Source organism: Calidris pugnax, unplaced genomic scaffold (genome assembly GCF_001431845.1).
Source record: "Calidris pugnax isolate Ruff unplaced genomic scaffold, ASM143184v1 scaffold13, whole genome shotgun sequence".
Taxonomy (NCBI): Eukaryota; Metazoa; Chordata; class Aves; order Charadriiformes; family Scolopacidae; genus Calidris; species Calidris pugnax.
Genome location: NW_015090810.1, coordinates 16,615,558 through 16,637,932, shown reverse-complemented (window position 1 = coordinate 16,637,932; position 22,375 = coordinate 16,615,558). Strand labels below are relative to the sequence as shown.

The 22,375-nt window shown below is 41.6% G+C and overlaps 1 protein-coding gene across 3 annotated transcripts in view; it reads left to right on the top strand.

The window, feature by feature from the left end:
* The window catches only part of LDLRAD4 (low density lipoprotein receptor class A domain containing 4), a 298,762-nt gene that overhangs the window by 89,551 nt on the left and 186,836 nt on the right, over positions 1 to 22,375 (top strand). For all 3 annotated transcript variants that reach the window (XM_014938510.1, XM_014938508.1, XM_014938509.1), the window contains one exon: positions 16,262 to 16,720. In XM_014938510.1, the coding sequence (XP_014793996.1) occupies positions 16,681 to 16,720 (40 nt within the window). In that variant the 5' untranslated portion in view covers positions 16,262 to 16,680. The remainder of the gene's footprint in view (positions 1 to 16,261; positions 16,721 to 22,375) is intronic.

Genomic DNA, 22,375 nt, shown 5'->3' with positions numbered 1-22,375 from the left:
TTTGGTTTTTTTAGTGCTTATTTCTTATTCATTTTTTTGTCGCAGTTAGGCTGATGGTTGGACTAGATGATCTTTAAGGTCCCTTCCAACCTAGACGATTCTATGATTCTATGATCACACCCTAAGGGACGTTATGGTGCTGGTGAAGGCTGATGGTAGTAGTGTGGCCTGCGCTGCCTGTCTCTATTTCTTCATGTCTGTCTTCAAACCCCTCAAGTAACTGAATCCAGATCATGTTCACTGTTGGTATTGGATGAAGATTGATGTAAGCTGTAAAGTATTTAAGTAGCCAGAGGAGGGTAAGAAATACTGGAGTTTGTTTAAAAGCTTACCCAGGAGGTGAAATGCTCCCTTGTTTGCCAGCCGACACTTCCAGTATTGTTTTCTTAATTTCTAGTAGCGCGTTTCAGACTTCAGAGCCCCTGATTATAGTGAGGAAAATAAGACCGTCAAGCCCATGATGACTAATGGCTTCAGAGAAGAATTTTTCAGCAGTTTTATTAATAACAGGCTTTTAAAGCACTACAGTAAATGAAAAAAATAGCAGTCCTATGAAAGAGACCCTGAGAACCACCATCACTGTTATCAGTCACTGAAAAAAATCAAGTCTTGGTACAAGGAAGTTTTTTTTGAAAAAAGCAAACTTGACTGCAATGAGCTGACGCAGGCAGTACAGTAATAATGATAAACTTTATAAAGCAAAGTGTCTCTTATTAATGTGCTGCAAAGCACTCCAGAGATTCTCAGTTCTCGAATTAAGCTATAAAAGATAATAGAAGAGCTTATAAAGTTTCTGCACAGTGAATGATTTCATGGCAAGGGCTTTGTTTGTTTTAATGATGTGAGCAGAGGGCATTTGCCCGACGTCTTCAGCATTCCCAAGGGGAATAGGTGCAGCAGTTAAATTTTACAATTTCAGTGACAAAATATGGGTGCGTTTTTTGCAGCTGTATCATGGTGTAGTTTGTAAGTTCCAAAATTAAAAACTTCAAGAAGGAAGCGGAATGGGAAGCTTACTGCTGCTGGGATTCAGCGGGTTGCAGAACTAAATACATTTGGATAATAGTGGAGGGCTGTGACTTTTTAGTGGCATCCATAATCTTAGTGCACTTCTCTGCTGACAGAATGACTTTTATAAGTAGTGGTGTTTTGAAACGGGTTGGACATAGAGACAGAATGACCTTTCTCCATCTTAAATGACCTTTCTGCCTTCCCAAAACCAAGTATAAGCAAATGGTTTTTGACAGCACTGTGGCCAAAGGACACCTTGCGCTGTCCCCACCTGGCCACCCAGCCTTAACTCCCAGGTGCATTTTTACCTAAAGGGTGTGGAGTGAATAGAGAAGTAGTGAATTTTTCATTCAGCTAACTGGAATAAGAGAGAAAAGTCTGAATTTCACAAGTTAGATTTGAGGTATTGTAGTTTGAATGCAACATGTTTATTTCCTGATATTTTTGTAGGTCTCCTATGTTGCCTCCCTTGCATTCACTTTTATGATAAAATTGACTTACTAATCTCAGCAAAGGTATCTGGAGGAGGACTGCATTATATTGCTGTGAAGTGAGTTTTTTTACTGTAAGTTAGTTTTCTCTTTAAGCAGAAAAATGTTTCCATTAAATCCATGAGGTGGTCTAAAAGAGCATATATTGCAGGCATGGTTTGTATACAGGGCTTTTTACAAAGACATGTACACACAAGGATGTACACAAACACAGACAATTTTCAGAGACGCTTTGCCTGTATAGCTCTTACAATGATGAGAGGTCATTGCATGTTGCCTAAAGAGTCTGCAAGGAAGCTCCTCTCTGAACTGGGAGAAGGAATGTAGTTTCATTCATTAAGATGTAGAAAATAACATTTTTTTCCTTTTTCCCGAAGTCACCACTTACCAGACTGTTCATGAGCTTTGAACAGAAGACTAGAAAAATATTTACGGTGTTGCTTGCTTTTTTAATTTGGCAGATTTGTCTGTTTTTTTGAAGGAAGGATTAAAATAAACTTAAGAAACTAGATCCCTTTCTTCCTTATAGGGGTGGAGGTTCATTCCAGCTGCGAGCACTACTAACTTCCCTATAAAATGCTCATGCATGGCCCAATGGCTCTTGTGTGTTTCAATTAAAATTTGGCATTGTCAGTTCAGATTTGTTGTAAGTGCAGTTTGGTGGTTTAGATTATACAGCTGAGTAACAAAAGGCAAAGCATATGTGTGCAAAAAAAGCATTTAGTTGGAAACCGGAGTTGAACTGCATTCAGTTTTTGCCAATGCTGCTTTTAAGTTTGTGCAATTTTAATAGTTTCCCAAAGTGATAGTATTACCAAAAGAAAATAGCCCTCTGAGCTGGCATTTTTAATGTTTGCTTCTGGCTACAAGGTAAATTTGTTTTGGTTATTTGTTAAAAATCCACATAGTTCTGCCTGCACATGCATATTTGATTTTTTTTTTTTTTTTTTTTTTTTTTTTTTTTTTTTTTTTTTTTTTTTTTTTTTTTTTTTTTTTCCCTTGCCTGCTCTGTGTGTTTTTAATAAAAAATCCCAGGGCCTTTTTTGAAATCTAAAATAAATCTAGAGCTGCAGTCTTGCCATGAAGTCTCAACTGATAGAAGTGGGTCCTATCTTGATGTATTTTGATGTATAACATGATGTAACAGGAGCAAAACCTTTGACATTTTGTCAGTGATTGAGTTTTAAAGCTGTGAAGATATATATGCTTGAAAATGACCTCTTAGAAATTCTATAATGTGTGCTGAATTAACATGCCAGGCTTGGTTGGTTTGGTTTTGTCTTCATGCTAGGAAACAGATTTTATACACTACTTTGGCTGGTTTTCCTTCATATTATTTAAAAACAGGGAATACCAACAAACCCCAAACCACGAGAGATAAGCTAGAAGAGGTGAGAAAAATAAAAAAAATAGCTAGGTATATCAGGATTAGTCTTGCAAGCTTATGCATGTACCGCATAGCAACTTACTCCTTCCAAAACATTGGACTCTGAAGAAAGTAAGTAATCTTCCGTTTGCCATAGGAAGATAGGCCTGTATGCATTTCCCCTGGGTGTTGTCCCCTCAGTCTGCTGTTGTTAGGGTTTGAAGAACCCACAACATTTTATTGTCATTTAGACAATTATTCTGTCACCCGATGACCCCTCCCCTCCTGTGAAGGGGAGTTGGGAAAAGCAAGGAAACCCGAGGGCTGAAATATAAAGAGATATAATAGAATAATACTAAATAATTAACAATAATACTAAAGAACCAGTATTGATCCTGATACTAATATAAAATATACGAGGATTATACTCAGCTCATTCTGTCAGGAGGAAGCTACGGCTTGGGGAGGCAGGGAAGGGCTCAGGGGTCCGATGCTGGGGCAAGGAGTTCTCTGGATCACAGCCACAGAAAAACTCCTCAGCAAACTCTAGTTTATATTGAATGAGATGTTCATGGTAAGAAATAGTCCTGTTGGCCAGCTTGGGTCAAGTGCCTGGGTCTTGCTCATCCTCATCCCCATGCTTGGCTAAACTCGAAAACCCAGCCCTGCATACCGATGCTGGCTGTGAAGTCGATATTTTCACAAATTCAGGCACTACAGTCTTCTAAAAAGGCTGTTTTTTCTACTGCTAGAAGAGACCTTACTGAAAAGTAAAATTACTGAAGGAGAAATTGATCCTGTGTGGCTCAGACCAGGACAGCTGTTCTGGAAGACAGGAGGGCAGGGCAGGGCAGTGCCGCCCAGGGCATGGGGTATATACATCCCTTATCTGTAGGAGGGATAATGCAGCCATGCCTGCGCACCCATTGCTGGGTGGGAGACCCCAGTTGTGGGTTCTGGGGTGACCATCCTCCCTCAGAAATGTTCTCTGACACCTTTGTGTTCCCTTAGGTCAGTGGTGGGAAGAGATACTACACGCCTTTACAGAAGGAGAGCACCTTTTGCAGGCTCAGTGTACAGCCCCTCAGATTTTGCATTTAAAAAGAATGCAAAGCGTAGATATTTAGTTTGATGGTAATTAACTTTGAGCAGTGTACCAAAGTATTTGGCACATTTAGAAGTGTTTTAAAATCAAGGTTTCAGTTTGTTTCTGAGAATTTTTGTAGTTAACCTAGTTTCTGCTCTTGATGCATGAGTGACTGGGTAACATATGATGGACTGTGTTATATAAGATGCTCAAATTGTTGATCCAAAATTCTAGCTATTTAACTCTTCTGGGATCTTAGTGTTTCTTGTTTTATTTTTGTCCTGTTTTCTCTTTTTGGTATTTGAAGTGTTGATATGAAGCCCCTTTCTGCCAGTGCTGTTAGCGGAAAGAACTTATGTACACCCATCTGCCTGTTCCTGGGCATGGGGATGGGTTGCACTGTCAGGAGCTTTTAACTGTGTGGTATAGATTGATACAGGTGGGATTTTTTTCCTGCTTTCCCCTCTGTTTCCTCTAAATAGGTTTGTGTCTTGCAACAGGATATAGTGGAATAAGAATCGTCAGCATCACTGGTTCCAGCTGGTTCCTCAACAGAAAAACTGCATTTTATTTGGATGAGCTTTGCTGTCTCTTGAATATTTTGAGAGGAAGACAGTCTCTCCCCTTCCGTGCGTCTTTCCCACCCAGATGTTTGGTTCTTTGTTGTGCTTTATTAATAAGTCCAATGCTTTCTTAGCTGTAGGGCTGCAATGCAGAAAGCAGATGCTCCTATTAGAAAACATTACATGATATTGGAAGCTTAATTATCAAAGGCACAAAGTCAGACTCTCTTTACATTTTCCACTTATTTAAAAGGAAAAGAAAAAAAAAGCCAAAAGTATTCTTTGTTTTTATGGTAAGACTGTCGGTAAGTTAACAGCTGGGAAATACAAAGCTGCAACTCTATGGCTGAACAAGGAAGATAATGATTGTTCATCTGCAGAGATCATTATTTTCTTCTAATACAAGATTGCAGTGTTTCTGTTTGTAGCTGTGAAGCTTTAATTACACTTCATAATTATTTATAAATTACATCTGTGTAGGCCTTATAGCTATCTGTGTCTTTATTGGCAGAGGATTGCAAGGGGAGAAGACTGGCAGGTAGGCTTGAAAGACCACACATGTGATCTTACGGGTATTTGGAAGTAATTTTATGGTTTTGTGCTTAAAAGAACAATGTGAAACACAAAACAAGGTCAGGCCTCCATAAATGCTACAGAAAAAGAACGGGTGAATGGGATGTTTGCCTGAGAGAAACAAAACCGCCCAATTTTCCTTGATAAAAATCCCAATTTTTGAGTGTTTTTGTAAAAGACCTGAAAGTATATTTTGTTTTCAGTTACTTTGTTAAAGAAGGTGCTGTCAGTGTTGCATTGCTAACATGCTTCTTCAGTTGTGTGCAATTAAATATCTCGTTTGCATCCAGACACTGTATATGAATATAGCAACAATGGTTTTAAAATACGACAAGGGTGTATTAGAATATGTCCGTTATTAAAAATTACTGATAAAAATTAGATAGGGTGCTAGCTTTAAACCCACAAACTTGTTGTTCTTGGTGAGTTGTTTGGTTTTGCTGATTGGGATTAGAAATGCTTCCTGAATTACAGTTGGAGTGAGGGAGTCGAAATTCTGTTCCTATATCTCTGCTAAACAAGAACTTCTCAACTAGAGAAAATTCACAGATGTAACTGATAACAGCATTACTCCCCATGCCTTTATGCAGTTTGTTTATGTAAAAAGCTGTCCTTCAAGGACAAGAAAAAAATAGCTTCTTTGCTTTTTTTGTGGTGAGTAATGAGGGATTTGAGAGAATGAACTGTGTAGTTCTCTGGAAAATGAGATTTAGCTGATCACCTCAGGATACTGCTTCCCAGCTGTGCTCTCCCCTTGAATTTTGTGAGTTATTTTGTGAATTGTTTTCCAACAGATATTTTTTTGAAAAAGGCCAGGCTTAAAGGAGAGCATGTTTTGTTAGCGTTGCCTGGAAATAAAGAATCACTGGCCTCTTACTTAGTTAAAAGGGTTTCATTGGTGTGATTTTACAATGCTAATAGAGTTGTTTTGGATTTGCAGAATGATATACTCAAGAACAAAATCAAATTAATCAAAACGATGCTTTAGCTTTTTCTCTCTGATCTGTTTTACCAGTAGCACCCCTGTTCCCTAAGCATTTTATAGCTTTCCATAGGTAGAAGTTATATCTGCTTCACTGATGGGATCAGTGGGATCAGGGAAATCAGATAACATGCCCAAAAAACCAAAGGTCAAATTTCCCAGTCCAAGAAAAATACGCGAGATGCTAAACCATTGTTTTGTTCTTTTTCTCAATTCCACTTTGAAAGTTGGGTTTGAAAGTTGGTAGTTAGTTGTAACTAAAAATTGCTGTGACAATTGCTTATGTCCCATTGACTGCAAGGGTTAGAAGTGCACACATTTAAATGCTGAAGGAGCACTTTCTTCAGTGTTACTTAGATTATTTAGTAATAAAGCAGAGTTCATTTTCCTTTGCCTGGCATGAGTAAAACCACCATGGACTCAGGTGAAAGTTTTGCTTGGCTATGGCTTCTGATACAGGCTCTGTATTAAATCAAGTTGTTTTATAGTGTCATTCAGAGGATAAAATTCAAGTACGTGCTCTGGAAAGCAGAGCGTGTGGAGACCATGTTAAGACAACAATTTGGGTCTCTGGATTGTTGCAGTGAGTTCAGAGCTCAGTCAGAGTATAATGACAGAGATACGATTTAAACTTGCGTTTTTTGTTAGATACTAGGCAAAACAGAGACCTGGTATTAATGGAGGCAAGTAGGAGCTTGGGTCTCTGCTGTTTCATGTAGATTGTTGTAGTTTAGGGTGAAAATCAAACCCAGTAGAATATGCAACCCCTAGGATTTTTCAGTCATCTAAAATCTGGTGCTGTTCTACAAGGAGAAATTGTAGGCATTTGTTACAACAAGGATCCTTTCTGGATACAGTCATACATCTTTTTTAGTTTTCTACGGTACTGGAAGCAAAGTGGATTTGTGCAGTACCTGATGTATATAGACAGTCTGCAATGGTTGCAAACCTTGTGTAGGTTAGGAGAGGCACACACACACACGACTGACTTTTTGCACCACCTGCAGCTGTATTGCAGGGTGCAGTGGTCTCCTGTGCTGCTCGCAGGAGGGCTGGGAACACCCTGCAGCTGATGCGCCCAGTGCTGGCTACAGTTTCTTTAAACTGGGTTGTCCTTCTCTGGATAATGCTCTGTTTGGGTTTCTGCGTGCAGACAACATTGGCTACTGACACTGTAAATAAACTGGATGAATTCTTGTGGCGTGGCTTGATTCGCAGGAAGCTACAACTGGCTTTGTATAGTAATGTGTATAAATTACTAGTGGGCCTTTCTCCTACATTCGTTGCCCTCCTGCGCAGCTGCTGCTCACAGTAGATGGACATTCATAGCACTGACTTATACAGCCTCCCAGAAAGCTATGAAATTCTTATCAGTGCTTCTTCAGTTAATATGGTGGGAGTTTATGCTGATTCTATTGTATAGTTCATATTTTATTCTTTAGCAGAAGAAGATTTACTTTGGTTGTGGCCCAGGTGGATAGGATGCTATATCCTTCTTGAGAGTGGCTGAGCACCCTTGCTTCCCAGTGGCATACGTAGCAAAGTGCTGTACGGGTAATAGTTTTATTCTCCAAGATAGTAGTTGTTCTCCAACAGCTTCCATGTCTCTTGAGTGTCTCTTCAGCATCAGTTCATTGTTCATTACAGTCAGCACAGGTTCACTGTTCTCTTCTGCATTTTACATTTGCAAAAACGTGCGTTGTATTGTGGTTTTCCATTCATACCAAGTGTTTTGACAGAAGTTGCAATAATGTTGGGTAACTCCTGTTTACCTCCGAGTCTTCAGATTCCTGTATGCCGTTACTTCCACGGTCTCCGGTCCTGGGAAGACTTTGTCCATATTGTCCATGGACCATTCTTTGTCCATATGCTGCTTGAGATTTTCACGTGGGAGACACTGTCTTCTACATTTCCTTTCCAGAGCAATTGGACTGCAGATGTTCCTGCCTTCAGAAATGAAGTGCAGCTTGGCTAGGTCCTCACAGTCTGCTTTTTATGAGCAAAGTAGGTATGTGTATCTGTATCTTCGTTTTGCGTATGAGGACTTTTGGCTGGTCTAACCAATGGGAGAGGCTAGTTTCAGCTGTGCACCCTTTCTCTGGTGGGTGTGATGCCCTTACCCAAAAGGTGCTGTCGTTGGAGAGAGGATGCGTGCCACTGGGTCTCCTAGGAATGGGCATGGCGGACATAACTATCATTTGCTGCAGGAAAGGAGCACTGCCCGTTTGCTTCTCTTATTCAGGGTTTCTCAGTGGAGATGACATGACCATATGCTCTTATAAAGATAGATAAAGAAATTGGGAAGCTTGTGTTGGCTAGGAAATGCATGATGCAGACTTGGAAAATGGAGAGCTTGTAAACAACATACATTGCTTGTGTCTCTGTGGTGGGCTCTTGAGGTGAAACGAAGCCAGAAGAAACGTTTTGTTGAAGCAGCAATGGGTTTCTGTAGGAAAAGAGAAGAGAAGAGAAGTGTATCTCATCTTGTGCTCAGCTCCCTGTTGATAATGTTAACAGCAGATTGGCAGTGGCTGAGTTGTGTTCTCCTAAGGTGTTTCCTTCCTGCTCATGCATCCTATGTGGAACAGCAAGAGTTAAACCAGTAAGTTCCCTATCCTCCTGCTCCTTATCTGGGTGGTCACGTTCTGCAGCTGTGACTCAGGACCACAGTTTCTGAGTGGTTTGCAGGGACACTAAATGCCCTCTGGAGAGTAGCTGGATGTTGGATACTCAAAAGTCTTGAAGTATGCAGGATCCTCTGGGTTTCTGGCAACTGCTTGTTTCTCATACAAGTCACGGGAGCACCAGTCAAAAACCTGAGATATTTTCTCCAATCTGCTCAATGTAATTTTTGCTTTTACCAGCCATCTGCAAATCTAAATACTGACCCTGTGTTGCTTTGGGAGAAGATTAATTGAGACTAGATTCTGCTCTTACTACCTTTCCATTCTTTTGGCAAATAAAATTCAGAGCTCAGGTTTTTCTCTGACTGGTCAGGTTCATAGAGCAGCACGATTAATCATTTCTCTTGACAACTTCTGGTAATTATAGTTTTATTAGTGTCCAAAAATAAACAATGCAATCTTCTCATTTGCCCTGCATAACACAGCCTGTACAATTTCTCCCAATAATTATCTCATCCAAACCAAATAGCTTGTCACGGAGACCTTAGTAAACTTTTCCACTGGGGTTTTACTGCATTCTGTCAGCACAGAGATGGGAAAATGTATGGGTCTTTAGTTTGTTCATAGAGATAGAAAATAGAGGACCCAAATTAATTATTTCACTTAACAAGATTAACAGAAGGAAATGTGGCATGCTCCTTTGTATTATCAGTTATTTATAGGATTTCATCAAGTGAAATACTCCCTGCTATCTGATTACCAGAGGCTATTTATTTTGGCATGAAGCTCCTGAACAGACCAATTTTTATATCATTATTTCAGTTTATTGCTTTGCTCCAAAAAGAAAGAAACAAATAAGAGGAGGAGAAGTGTCTGTACCAAAACATTAATCCTTTTTCTTTTAAACTGGGCCTTGTCTACAGTGGTTTTTGCAGTGTGTGCTGACGTTGTTGTCTGGGATATATTTTGTTGGATAGAACATTTTCTTAACAGGCTAGAAAAAGCAAAGCTTGGTTTTGGCCATATGCCCTCTTCTTAAGACCTGTTTCCTGCTCCAACTAATGCAGAAGGACCACACCTCATTTCAGTTGTCCTCTGTTTGCCCCAATTCAGGGAGTGCTGTAACAAAACAGAAGGGAAAAGAATCTTGGACGCTATTCCTAAACAAGCTGAAGAGTATCTGAAATATCTGTAGGAATATAAATATGTATAACATAACTTAACATAGAAACTCATTTTGTATTTCACTGAAATGCACCAAGAAAGTGAAATACAGCAGCTGTTCAAAAAAGTTACAACTGACCTATACAAATATTGACGATAGAAAGTGACAACAAATGATGTATATGTGTGTGTGAGAGAAAGATGCGATTAGATAAACATATTTTAAACATCTGGTTTTCAGTTTGATTTGTGTATGGTCTCCTGTGAAAGTTGCCTTGAGGTTTTTAAGCGGTCTTTGAGTTATAGAGCATAGCATTTCCCAAGAACCAGGATTCACTTAGCACTGGTGCAATGGTATCTTGGAAGGAAGATAAATTATAGATAGAAGTAAATAACATAAATGAGGATCACACAGTAAAATGCAGGCCTTACCATCTAAAAAAGAGTAGGTATAACTGGTAGATATTAATAATACCTAGTTTAGAAGTCCCTGTGAGAATCAAAACTGAAGCCTGGAAAACTTGGTGAATCCAGAAGGGGATGGAGAGGTGAACCTTGTGTCTGCACATATGCTTCATTTTAAATTGCTTTAGCAAACTTTAAAAGATATTTTCACAAACACCTTTTAATAAAAACAAAATGTTGGAAGTGTTTTTCCAGCCAGAAACTTCTTAAATATATATCCAAGGCTATGCTGTCTTAACCAATAGGAAGTATAGGCTCAGTACTTGTCCTGGCTTCAGTCAGATTACTTTTTCCCTTGAATTTGGAGACACGCTTAAATCTCCCGTTGAGCTGGAGTCGAGCTGCCGGCTTGGCCAGCGTTGCTTCTGTCCTGCTTTTAGCCACAGAGCGGGGTCGGTGCCGGCGGTGGCCGAGCTCCCGCTGGGTGTCTGCCCCTGTTTGGCTGCTGCAGGCCAGGTTAGCTCAGGCTCTCTGCCCTTTTACACTTCTTTCACCTGAAAGCTAGAAATTCAAGCAGTGAGTCCTCCCTTGAAGTTACATTAAATCACGGCTCACAAGTTGTTCAGTGGCTTTCTCAAAAATGTAAATGTGTGGGCTTACTCTACAGATACCCCTGTTAGGAAACTCGTTAAACACCTTAGTGAAGTGCTGTCCTTTAGGATGTCTTGTGCCAAGGGCTCTCACAGGAAACACTTCCCTTGGCCATAGTCCTTCTGACAACCCGTCCAGTGAGTTCCCCATGCCTCTGTGGGAACCAACAACGCGTGGCCAGAGAAACAGACTGTATATACTGAAAGGAAATGGAAAAAAAAAAATAAAACAACAACCACAAACAAAAACCCAAGCCGCAGCATTTGCACATCAGCTAGTGCTTTTGAGTTTTTCAAGACATTTACCAGAGATTCCACTCTTGGAAAAAGCAGTATTTCACTTCCTTCAGTGGCAAGTTCCTCCGGGCTTGGCCGTGACTGATGATTGCACAGGGCTTCATAAAATGTAGATATTATTGCAGGATTTAATGACACTCAGTGGCTACTTTTCTTTTTCAGGTTCTTTTTTTACAGCGGCCCTTTAATACTGCATCTTCAAATGTTTAGAAAAGAGGAATAGCAGGCTGACTGGCTAAATATACCATGAGAACATGTACCTCACATAAGGTGTTAAATAGTCAAAATATTTTCTGTTTGCAACTTGTGTGAGGTTCAGATGGTGGTGTCTTTCCCAGGACCAAATCTGAAAAATGTGGAGAGGATGAAAACAAATGGATTTCATTTTTCCCTAGGTATTCAATCATGTAAGCACATAATAGCTGAAAATCTTTTATAGCACAGCTACATATTTATAAAACACAATGTTTGCTTTGATTTGCTTCTGAGACTCAGGTAACACTGCAGTGGATGAATGAAAGCAGAAGTGGAAAGCAGAGTTCCTGTGGCAGTTGGAAAGGAGGTGACAGATGGAGCAAAGAGAAAATCTCTAGTCTCTCTAGTCTAGATTTTCTCTTTGCCATCTGATCAGTATAATGGGACATGTTCCCACTGGGGGCTCTGCAGGTTTTGAAAACTATAATAGTTGCATCGAAGATCACACCTTATTGTAGTTCTATTAGAATTGTTTATATCCCTCTCTCTTTTTCAGGTATGTATTTTCTCTTCTTTTCAGTCCTATAAGTGGGTTGGTTTAACATTTTTGCACCCACTGGTACAAAAGGATAAACGTGTAGGTTCAGTGGAGTTGGCTGAGCCACACCGAAATGCATCAGCAGGGTCCCGGCTCGGTCTGTGTGTGCAAACATGCCTGTCTGTTAGGAAACAAACACAAACCTCTGTCTCTAAACATCAGTTCAGCTTTAATGGAAATTTTCTTGATAGTGTAATGTTGTTTACCTGGACTGTGGCAAGGCCTTGGATACAGTCCCCCACAGTATCCTCCTGGAGAAACTGGCTGCCCATGGCTTAGATGGGAATACTCTCCACTGGGTTAAAAACTGGCTGGAGGGCCGGGCCCAGAGAGTGGTGGTGAATGGAGTTAAATCCAGCTGGCGTCCAGTCACGAGTGGTGTCCCACAGGGCTTGGTACTGGGGCCAATTCTCTTTAACATCTTTATCAATGATCTGGACGAGGGGATCGAGTGCACCCTCAGTAAGTTCACAAACCACACCAAGCTGGGTGGCAGTGTCGACCTGCTGGAGAGAGGCTTTGCAGAGAGATCTTGACAGGCTGGATTGATGGGCTGAGACCAACAGGATGAGTTTTAATAAGGCCAAGTGCTGGGTCCTGCACTTGGGCCACAACAACCCCAGGCAGCGCTGCAGGCTTGGGGAAGAGTGGCTGGAGAGCTGCCTGGCAGAAAAGGACCTGGGGGTGTTAGTGGCCTGTGGGCTGAACGTGAGCCAGCAGTGTGCCCAGGTGGCCAAGAAGGCCAATGGTATCCTGGCCTGTATCAGGAATAGTGTGGTGAGTAGGACCCAAGAGGTGATCGTCCCCCTGTACTCGGCACTGGTGAGGCCTCACCTCGAGTACTGTGTCCAGTTTTGGGCCCCTTCCTGCAAAAAAGACATTGAGGTGCTGGAGCGGGTCCAGAGAAGGGCAACAAAGCTGGTGAGGGGCCTGGAGAGTAAGTCTTATGAGGAGAGGCTGAGGGAGCGGGGGTTGTTCAGTCTGGAGAAGAGGAGGCTGAGGGGAGACCTTATCGCGCTCTGTAACTACCTGAAGGGAGGTGCAGAGAGGCAGGGGTCGGTCTCTTCTCCCAAGTCACAGGAGATAGGACAAGGGGAAATGGCCTCAAGTTGCACCAGGGGAGGTTTAGATTGGATATTAGGAAACATTTATTCACAGAAAAGGTTATCCAGCATTGGAACAGGCTGCCCAGGGAAGTGGTTGAGGCACCATCCCTGGAGGTGTTCAAAAGACCGGTTGACATGGTCCTCAGGAATATGGTTTAGTGATTTTTTTATTGCTTATTTCTTATTTTTTTTTTTTGTCAGAGTTAGGTTGATGGTTGGACTAAATGATCTTTAAGGTCCCTTCCAAGCTAGATGATTCTATGGTTCTATGATTCTAAAGTACAATAGAAAGGTCATAGCTCTACATGCTGTTAAAAAATGGAATTTGCCATTTGCCTGATTTGCTGTGGTGTCAACTAGGCCGGTTTGTTGTCTTCTCTTCATCTGGATGCATCAGAAATCTGACAGACCTGAAATTTTCATGCAAATGTGGTTGATGAAAGGTCTGCCTGTTGAAAATACTCTTTAAATAGCCTGCTTAGCCATAAGCCTGAAGCATTTTGTAAGTACTGAACTGGGATTTGAGTTGTGAAGAGGCCCAGCAAGTGCTGAGGACTGCCCAGGCTTGCCCCAGCAGCCTGCTCCGGCTCCCTGCTCCTGTCCTGCCAGCCACCTCTGAGCTCATTATCTGCCTAGGGAGAGAAGGGTGCTTTTGCAGTGACAGAAAATGCTCACTTTGGGCAATCAAGAGATATAAGTATCTTCTTTCACTCGAGGCCTTAAGGGAGAACTTAAACCTGATGCAGTGCACTACCTTTTAAATTTTAAGGTCTGAATGAACTCTGTAAGTGTTTCAGTGTCCTGTAACGTTGTTAAAATGACATCTTTCTGTCTGAAGAAGCAGCGGTTGCTGAAAGTAGAGTTTCTTCACTGTTGGGTTCTTAAATTGTTCAGCAGAAATGCTGAAGATGTGGAAACTAATTCTTCTCCTAATAAAAAATTAATTTTCAAGAAAGTGAACGTATTTCATTCTTTTAAGAGTGAGAAGTATATAATATTTAATACAAAGAGATAACAATAAGAGAATTTCCCTGGATGCTAAGGTATTAGTGCACATCTCTTGAGCTTCTCTATGATGGGGAGAAAAATTAAAATGCTGAAAATAGAAGGCATCAAAATTGTGGATTTATAAACCAAAATCAAAAGTTATGAGGCTGATGAAAATGTGAATGCAAATACAGACCTGTTCTTATAAATATAAAAGAAACTTGGGCCTCTAGAGAAAAAGCTTGGGAAATGAGTGCAGCATCCATCTGTAGTCATTATAGAATAGTTAGCACAATGTTAAGAGCCAAAAGAAATACGTACTGCAGTGTGTGTACATTATACTGATGCAGTTGTATGTATTTTAGAATAAAATAACCTCATACGAAATGGTTATTAGTTGTATAGAACACTTCAAAGGGCTGAAAAAGCATCTTGAGGAGCTGAAATTCAGGAATAATAGAATTTTAAACATGATTCTAAAATTTATTATGCAGCTTTTTCTGATACGAAATACTAGTTTTAAAGGCATTGTTTTCAGGGTTTTTTTTTCTTCTTAATTTCTACTTTCTCCTCTATTTGGGTAAAAATGGGGAAAACATCTTAAATATGTTCTGTAACCTTATCTGATTTGAATGCAAATTACTCGATTTGAATACAAGTAACTAATCAGTCAGTCCTGTGCTGTGTTTTGAGACAAAAACGTGTGTTCTCCAGTAATAGTGGCTTCACAAAATCGTGAGGAAAAAGCAGCGACATCATTAGGATAGAAAATTTGTCTTTGTTAGGAGCTAGCTTTTATTCAGTGTGTTCTGAGGAAAATGGCATTCATCAGATGTCGGGCTCATTTGGTTGCAGTGATACACACCTGAGAAGAAATCTTTTTTTCCCCCAAGAAAGGGCCTTAACGAAGCCCTTGAGGGCCGGCTTGCTGCGCATTTGGCAGTGCCTGTGGAGCAGAAGGTGCCCCAAAGAGCATGAGAATCTTCTCTGTAGTTTTGGACCGTCTGGGCTGTTCAGCATTGTGCTTTAGGATACAAGCCAGTCTCTAGGTCCTGCAGGTCAGGCTAAAGGGTGAGGTGGGGCTGGGGAGGGGGTGATAGTTATTCACCCCTGCCCGCTGTTCTCTGTGACACTGGCACCCTCTGATACGGGCTGCTCCAGTAGATGGACCTTGGGTCCAGTCCAGTACTGCAAGCCCTGGCTAGACTCATTAGCTGAAGTCCATTAGTAGATCATCACAGACGTAGTTTCAGCCTGCCTGTGCCACCGAACTGGGGGATAGTGAGCCAAGCATTACTACGTGAAGGAGCAGAATGGCCGAGGAGTGAGTCGGTTCGCTTCCGAAGTCCTCTTTTCTTTCTTCTTTTTTCTTTCTTTCTTTCTAAAATAATCTTCTCCATAAACATGTGCCTGTCTGCTGTTTGCCTTCACCTCCTAAAAGTAAATGTATCCTGTTTTTTAAAAGCTGGATGTGCTGCAGCTCTAGTTTTCAGTGAATTGTAGATACCTGTGTGATGGAAAAGTAGTAGGATCAAGAAAAGCTTAACCACCTTTCTCTTGTATTAACCACCTTTCTGCCTTTGGGTATTTTTAACGTTACTGAATGTCTGGAGACATCCGAGTTGCGTCATCTGTGTTCCAATTGAGATTTTAAACAGATAATCGACAGCACAGACATACAAAGGTTTTTAATCTCAGAAGACTGTTAGAATGGCGTATATAGTGCCGGCAGACAGTGCTCTCTCTTCCTGCTCCAGAAAAGAAGGGAAGCAGCTATATGAAATGCTGATAATCTCACTGTGGTTTTGAATAGACTAGACTTGAGAGCCTTGAGTATTTTTCCTTTTCCCTTTTAACTGCAATTTTGTTATTGTATTGCTGCCCCCATCTCTGCTAAATATGGCTTTTGAAATGTAAATCATATCATGTTCTCAGAGATGCATATGACACCCTCAGCACTGTTCCTCTTTGCACTTCAAAGAGCTGTGTGGTCACACTTTGCATCTCAGCAAAATCGCAATATTTGCCTTCTGAAGATCTCCTTTAATGTGTACAATCAATCCCTGATAATGTGTTTTGGGTTTTTGTTCCCTGGAGTCTGTTAATTTTAATGTTGCTACAGGTCATCAGGAAACATAATCTCTTCTTTTTTAATTTCTCAGTGAGCGTGCCTGAGGGGAGAGGAACACAAGGGAGGAGAGACAATTGAACATCACCATTGGCCGAGACCTGAAAAAATGGTGCTGGATGAACAAAGGATTAGAACTTAATTGTGAAAGGGAAATAAAGTCTTGGCAGGCGATTTGCTTCATTTCCGCATTCATCATGGCCCAAATCCTCTGGCTGGCTGGTTGATGGGACTGTCCAACGCTTCCTGCTTGGATTCGGTTCAGATCCCCTCTGTCTACAGATTGAAAAACCTGGGATCAGGTAGGAACTGGATGGTGCCAAATACAGGGATGGAAAGAGAAATGGACTCTGGCGAGCTAAGATGGAAGTGACTTGACAGCTCCAAGCTCAGCAGTTGTCTCCAGTAAGGACAGGTTAAGACGGGAATCTCAAGCTTCACTGGGAGAGCAGTATGCAGGAAGCTGGTTTTCAGGCCACAAATGCTTTCACAGGTAAGGACTTCTGTTCTAGTTCAGCTCATAGTTTTGGGACAGTTTACTGGAATTCAGAAAATAAATCAAATCGGTCCTGGCTGTCATTAGTGCCTTGTAGTATTTTCATTTTAAATAGTATTTTAAAGCAGTTCACTGGAGGAACAGTTCAACACTTGTATTAACAGTGAGCAATACAGTTATCCGTATTTCAGGCCCTCTGAAATGGATGGCCACAAGCCTTAGGGAGGGTGTATCTCAGCTTTCCTTGTTAAAGTGCTCGTTAACAGCTTAACAGTGAGTGGCCTCCTGGGTCAGTATAACATGTGATCTGTTAGGATGCTCTTATGTTCAACATGGAAGTTTGGAGAGGGAGCAGGATTGACACTGGTCATATCAGGAGGCTTCTCAGGAGCATGGCAGTGTTGAGCTTTATCTTGTCAGCCAGAGCACATCTGGGGGCAGAACGTGCCAGGTACCTTCTCCTTGTACTCCCTCTTGCTGTGCACCATTCACATGCTGCAGTGCTTGGACTGGCAAAACCGGAGGGTTTAAATGGTAACTCTTTCTCCCGAGTCCAATGTGTTGCCCTGTAGATGCCTTGAAAATAATGTAATGAGAAGGGGGATGCCAAGGTGGTGTGTCTCTCTGTGGAAAGCTCCCTCTAGTGTGAAGCCTGCTGGAGTTCATTCAGTGCTATCCCTGTCTAGACTGGTTTCCGATTTGAGAGGTGGGAGAAGGAAATGGGTGGGGATCAGAAGATCCTGCTGCTTTGTTTCCACATCTGCTGGCCAGCTGAGACCCTGCGAGAAATAGGTAGAAAATCAACTGGGTATTCCTCTTGCTGTAGTAAATCTAGATAATGGGTTGGTACCACAGTGAAAGTTAGTGATGTGTGAGATGCTAATTTTTTCCAATTTAAAATTTTTGCCTTTAGAAGTTTACTGATTTAGGGATTGCACAGACAGGAAGATCATCTTCTGTTTCAGGCTGCTTTACTCTGGGCTCCCTGCTGTTCTGGGAGCTCTTCCTTGGGAGGAATAGCAAACCTGTTCATTTCCCTGCGGGCAGGCTCTCACTTTGCCCTTTTCCAAAGCAGATCCACCCTCACAGAGACTGGTCCCACCTGCTGGCAGCTCTGTGTTGGGCTGTCCTCACCAGTGTGTTGCTTTGGCCCTGTACTGCAGTTCTGAACTGTCTCCGTTGCCTCATGTTGCTTTGATTTACCACACTGTTTCCATGTGTGTCAGTGAGACACGTCTTCAAGGAAAGGAAATGGGAAGCTTTGCTCCACGTGTGGTCCAGCACTGATGGGAGATGTGAAGTCTGGGGCCACCGCAGGGCCCTCCTGCCTCTGCCTGGCTGGCTACAGCTCTCCTCTGCCATTCTTGTCCTGTTCATGTATCTTCCTCTTCGCTGCTCTCTGCCAGCCCTCAGCTCATTCCTGAGAGCTTTTGCCACTCCTTTGCTCTCCACTAAAATTCCTACCATGTGGATATCTGTTCTCTTTCTTACCTGCCCTGCCTTCTGTGGCTCTCTACTTTGCTGAAAACCTTATTACCTTTAGCACCTTTGCAATATTATATCATATTCTTTCCAGCTTTACACTCTTCTGCCACAGTATCTGCTGTCCCTTCGATCCCAGCAGGCAGGGATTGTTGGCACTGTACTCAGGGTCCTTGGGCGGAGGGGTGTCAGAAAGCTGGTTACCTCATGACTGCTGCTGGGTGGAAGAGACCTGGCAAATAATGCTGCATAAAATCCAGGGAGATGAAATTGGGTCCCTGGAGGCCCAGGACAGATTGTGATGACAGCCCAGCAGATTCAGACCTATTCTAGAGACTTTGACAGCGTGAGGGTTCCTTGGTCTCTCGTAAGGAATTCCTATGTTCTTTTGGAGTTGCCCTCAGGTAAAGATGTTAATAAAACATTTTAAAATCTTGGTAACTGTAGTAAAGAATTATTAAACATTGATTTAAGTTGGACCATACATTCAGGAGACTTGTAAAGGAAATGGGCAGGAGACTTGTAAAATAAACAGGGAAATATCATTGCTTTATATAAGAAGAAGGCAATGACTTCTGTTTCTTCCAACTCGTATGAAATCGATATCCATATTTGCTTTCTGGAGATCTCTCTCATTCCATGTTATATAATGCGTTCAGCTGTAAACAGTGGGTAGGTATGTATTTCTTAGATAAATTCATTGGACTGTGTTATGATAATTTAAGAGTTGCAATAAAAGTGTAATGGCAGGTGCATATGGTTGCTCCTCTGATCCTTGCTATACTGCTACTTTTATTTTATTGGAATGCCAGTTTAAGCTGTAGGAAAAAACAGGAGCTGGTAGCAGCAAAGGGGGCACAACCACATGCAGAAGGGAGCTAATTTGTACAGAAAAAGCTTTGATATCTGAAACCTGTGCAGTGTCAACACTGAATCTAGCCATGCTAAGTGATTGCAGCTATTGCAACAATCAGAGTAATCGTGTCAATTTACAACTGAACAGAGTGCTGGCAAAAGAAGCCTGGGAGGACGATGCCTCTGTGTAGCCACCTTCAGAGTATTTCGTAAACCTCCTTTCCACCTTCCTAATTGCTGTGACCTGGAAAAGCTTACAGTTAAGGCTAGGAGATATTTTGATCCTGTCTGTATGCTCAGGCTGGATTAGGAAAAAGATGGCCAAGCCTATGATAGTAAAAGGCAATTTGAATGATAGCAATCATGAAAGAGTGAGCTTATCATTCTTCAGAAGAGAAGAGAGAACTTAAGAATAAAAGCAATAGCGTGCAAGAAAGTAGATTGCATTCAGCTCGTAGAACTGATAGGCAACATTTCTTGTGAAACAAACCTTAGAAGTTAAGGAAGGCTGGCAATTTCTAAAGGAACTATCTTTTTCTTTTCCAGTCACCATAAAGAGTATTAAAAATACAAATAAAAGGTGTCCCAATAAAAAAATAAAGTGTAAGAAGAGACAAAATTTCATGATCTGAAAATGGGGGACTCATAGAAAGTGATAACTAGATATATTGCTAGAGATGAGTGCAAAAGAACATTAGAAGAATGCAAGGGCCAAATCAGATAGACCAAGGCACAAAGCCAAAGTATAGTTAATAAAGAACACAGTAACAAGGAAACTCGCTATGTTCTCAATAAAAGAAAGACTGAGTTTCTGGACTACTAGTTGAGAGGGAATGACAAAACGCATGATCTGATAGTACAGAGGGGACCAAGTAGTTAATGACATTTTTTGCATCATTCTTGGCCAAAAAGGGCAACCAGGTGGCAAAAAAAGGACTGCTACCTTGAAAAAGGTAAGAATTCTAACTAGAACAGGCACAGAACTGATTATAAACTAATGAGATAGGATAATAGGTATTTTAGAACAAGCTGGAGCTTATTAAATTATCTCTGCAACATAGGGTGAAATAGCTGAAGCAATGTCTGAGCAATTAGTGGTTACACTGGAGAACATGTGGAGGACAGTCTAGGTACAAAAAAGCTGTGACAAAGCAAGCACTGCACCTACATGTAAACTTTCCTCGGTCATCCTTTTTCCCATTTGGAGTAGGTAGCTTAGCTTAAACTCTTGGGAAAAAAAGTTTGAATCAAATAATCAAGTGTTTTTTTAAAATAAAGAATATGATAAACGCATTTTCATATTTTTCTCCAGAAAGTACCTTGTCAGTGGAGCCTAATTTCCATGTAAGCAGGAAATAGTGTAACTTGGTTTTTGGAAGGCTTGTCACCCTTTCGTAAACAAGGTGGCAATATGGGCTACAAGGTGGATACACAGTTGGCTTTAAAGCTGTTCTCGGAATAATTACTAGTGATTCATAGTCAAACTAGAAGGATATGTCAAGTGGGATTCTGCCCTGGATTGCCTGAAAATATTCAATATTTTAATTAATGACTTAGATGCATGCAAAATTTCCAGATGACACCAACCAGAGAGAGGATGTAAACCCTCTGAGCACAGGATTAGAATTCAAAATTAAATTGGCATATTGGAGAACTGATCTAAAATAAATATGATGCAGTTCATCAAGGACAAGTTCTAAATTGTGGTTGGGCAGGAATAATCAGCAGTGCAAATCAAAATGTAGAATAACTGGTAAGGCAGCAGGTCTGCTGAAAACAGATGGGCAGTTGCAAGAGTTCAGAAAATGGCTATGAATCAACAATACTATGCCATAAATGTTATGCTAGAATATATGGACAGGAGTCTGCATGTAAGACAGACAAAATAATTTTCCCACTCTACTTAGCATTTATGTGGCTGGTGTACTATTTCTGCCCTCAACAGCACTCTTTGAGCCTGTTGGAAGCATCCAGAGAAGAGTAAAAGGAAAGGCCAGAGGTCTAGATGATATGACCTTTGAGAACTGGAAAATGGTCTTTTTCAAACTAGAGCAGTAGTTCTCAAACTTTCTCAAGAGGTTTTTCCTAGGTTGCACAAAACAATGGGGATTTGTGTGGGTCATGTGTCTGATGCACTGAGCTACATGGCAAGATGTGGCCACGTTACAGCAGTGCTTTGGTATGATGGTCAGAAGGAGCACCTCACTTGCACACTTCTTGGCTGCCATGAAGTACTACACCTTCTGCCTTGACTGCTCTCTGTGCTGCACCAGTGCTAGAGTAACAGTGGTGGGCATCCTGGATAGCCAAGATCTGTTTTTTTTTTTTTTTTAAATTGGCTGCTCTCTTCACCAGTGTATGTTTTGAGTGCTGGTTGAGGAGAACAGTGTGATTCTGAAATCAGCTCTCCATCACTGGGGAGTGTGTGGCACAGGAACATCCAGGATGATCAAAGGATAAGGGAAACACTATGGGATGGATTAGGAATCAGTGTATGACCTTGCAAGGTCACCTTAGGTCCATCAGGATTTTATTAGCTCCGTCTCAGCACAAGCTCTGTCAGACCTGGGCTGACTCGGAGGCATTCCTGCCCTGTGACCCTCAGTGCTGCTAGAGGGATTATTAGCTCTGGCACTATGGAAACCAGAATAAATAGTAAGAGGTTGCCCTGTGCAGTGGGCCCTGCCCTTCAGTCTAGCACTGACTTTTCCTGTCGTCTTCTGATCCCATTCTGTCATAGCTTCATATCTTTTCTCTCACACCTTTCCCTGTGGAAGTGATGGCACCCTCAAATCTTTCCATAATCCCTTGCAGTCTTACGTCTCAAGGACATTGTTGCCGAAGCTTGACCTTGGGCCATATCCAGGGAGGCCAGGTTACTCCCAAGGAGCAATTCCTCAGCTTGACTGATACTCCCCCAGGCCCTGCTTAAACAGAGAAACTGAACTCATCTGATTTGGAGAACCTCATGCTTATAGAAACCCAGCTTGGTGGAGCTTCTTCAGTCCCCTCACCTCTGCTCTGTATCCCCCTGGCACTCGGGAATTCTGTTGCATTTCTTGTCCCCGTGCATCATGCTTTCCCAATCTCTCTCCACCTCTTTCCCCATCAGTGCCCAAATCCCCTCTCTCTGTACTGAGACTCCTCCATCCCTCCCTATTTGTACGTCTGGTCCCACTTCTCTTCCAGATTTCCTCCCCTTCTGGTTTTTACCACTTTCCTTCACCTTCTTTTGTTTTCAGACCTCTCCCACTCCCAGACTAACTCACTAAAACTTAATTCCAGGTTGTCTAAAAGCTTCATCCCCTCTTTTTC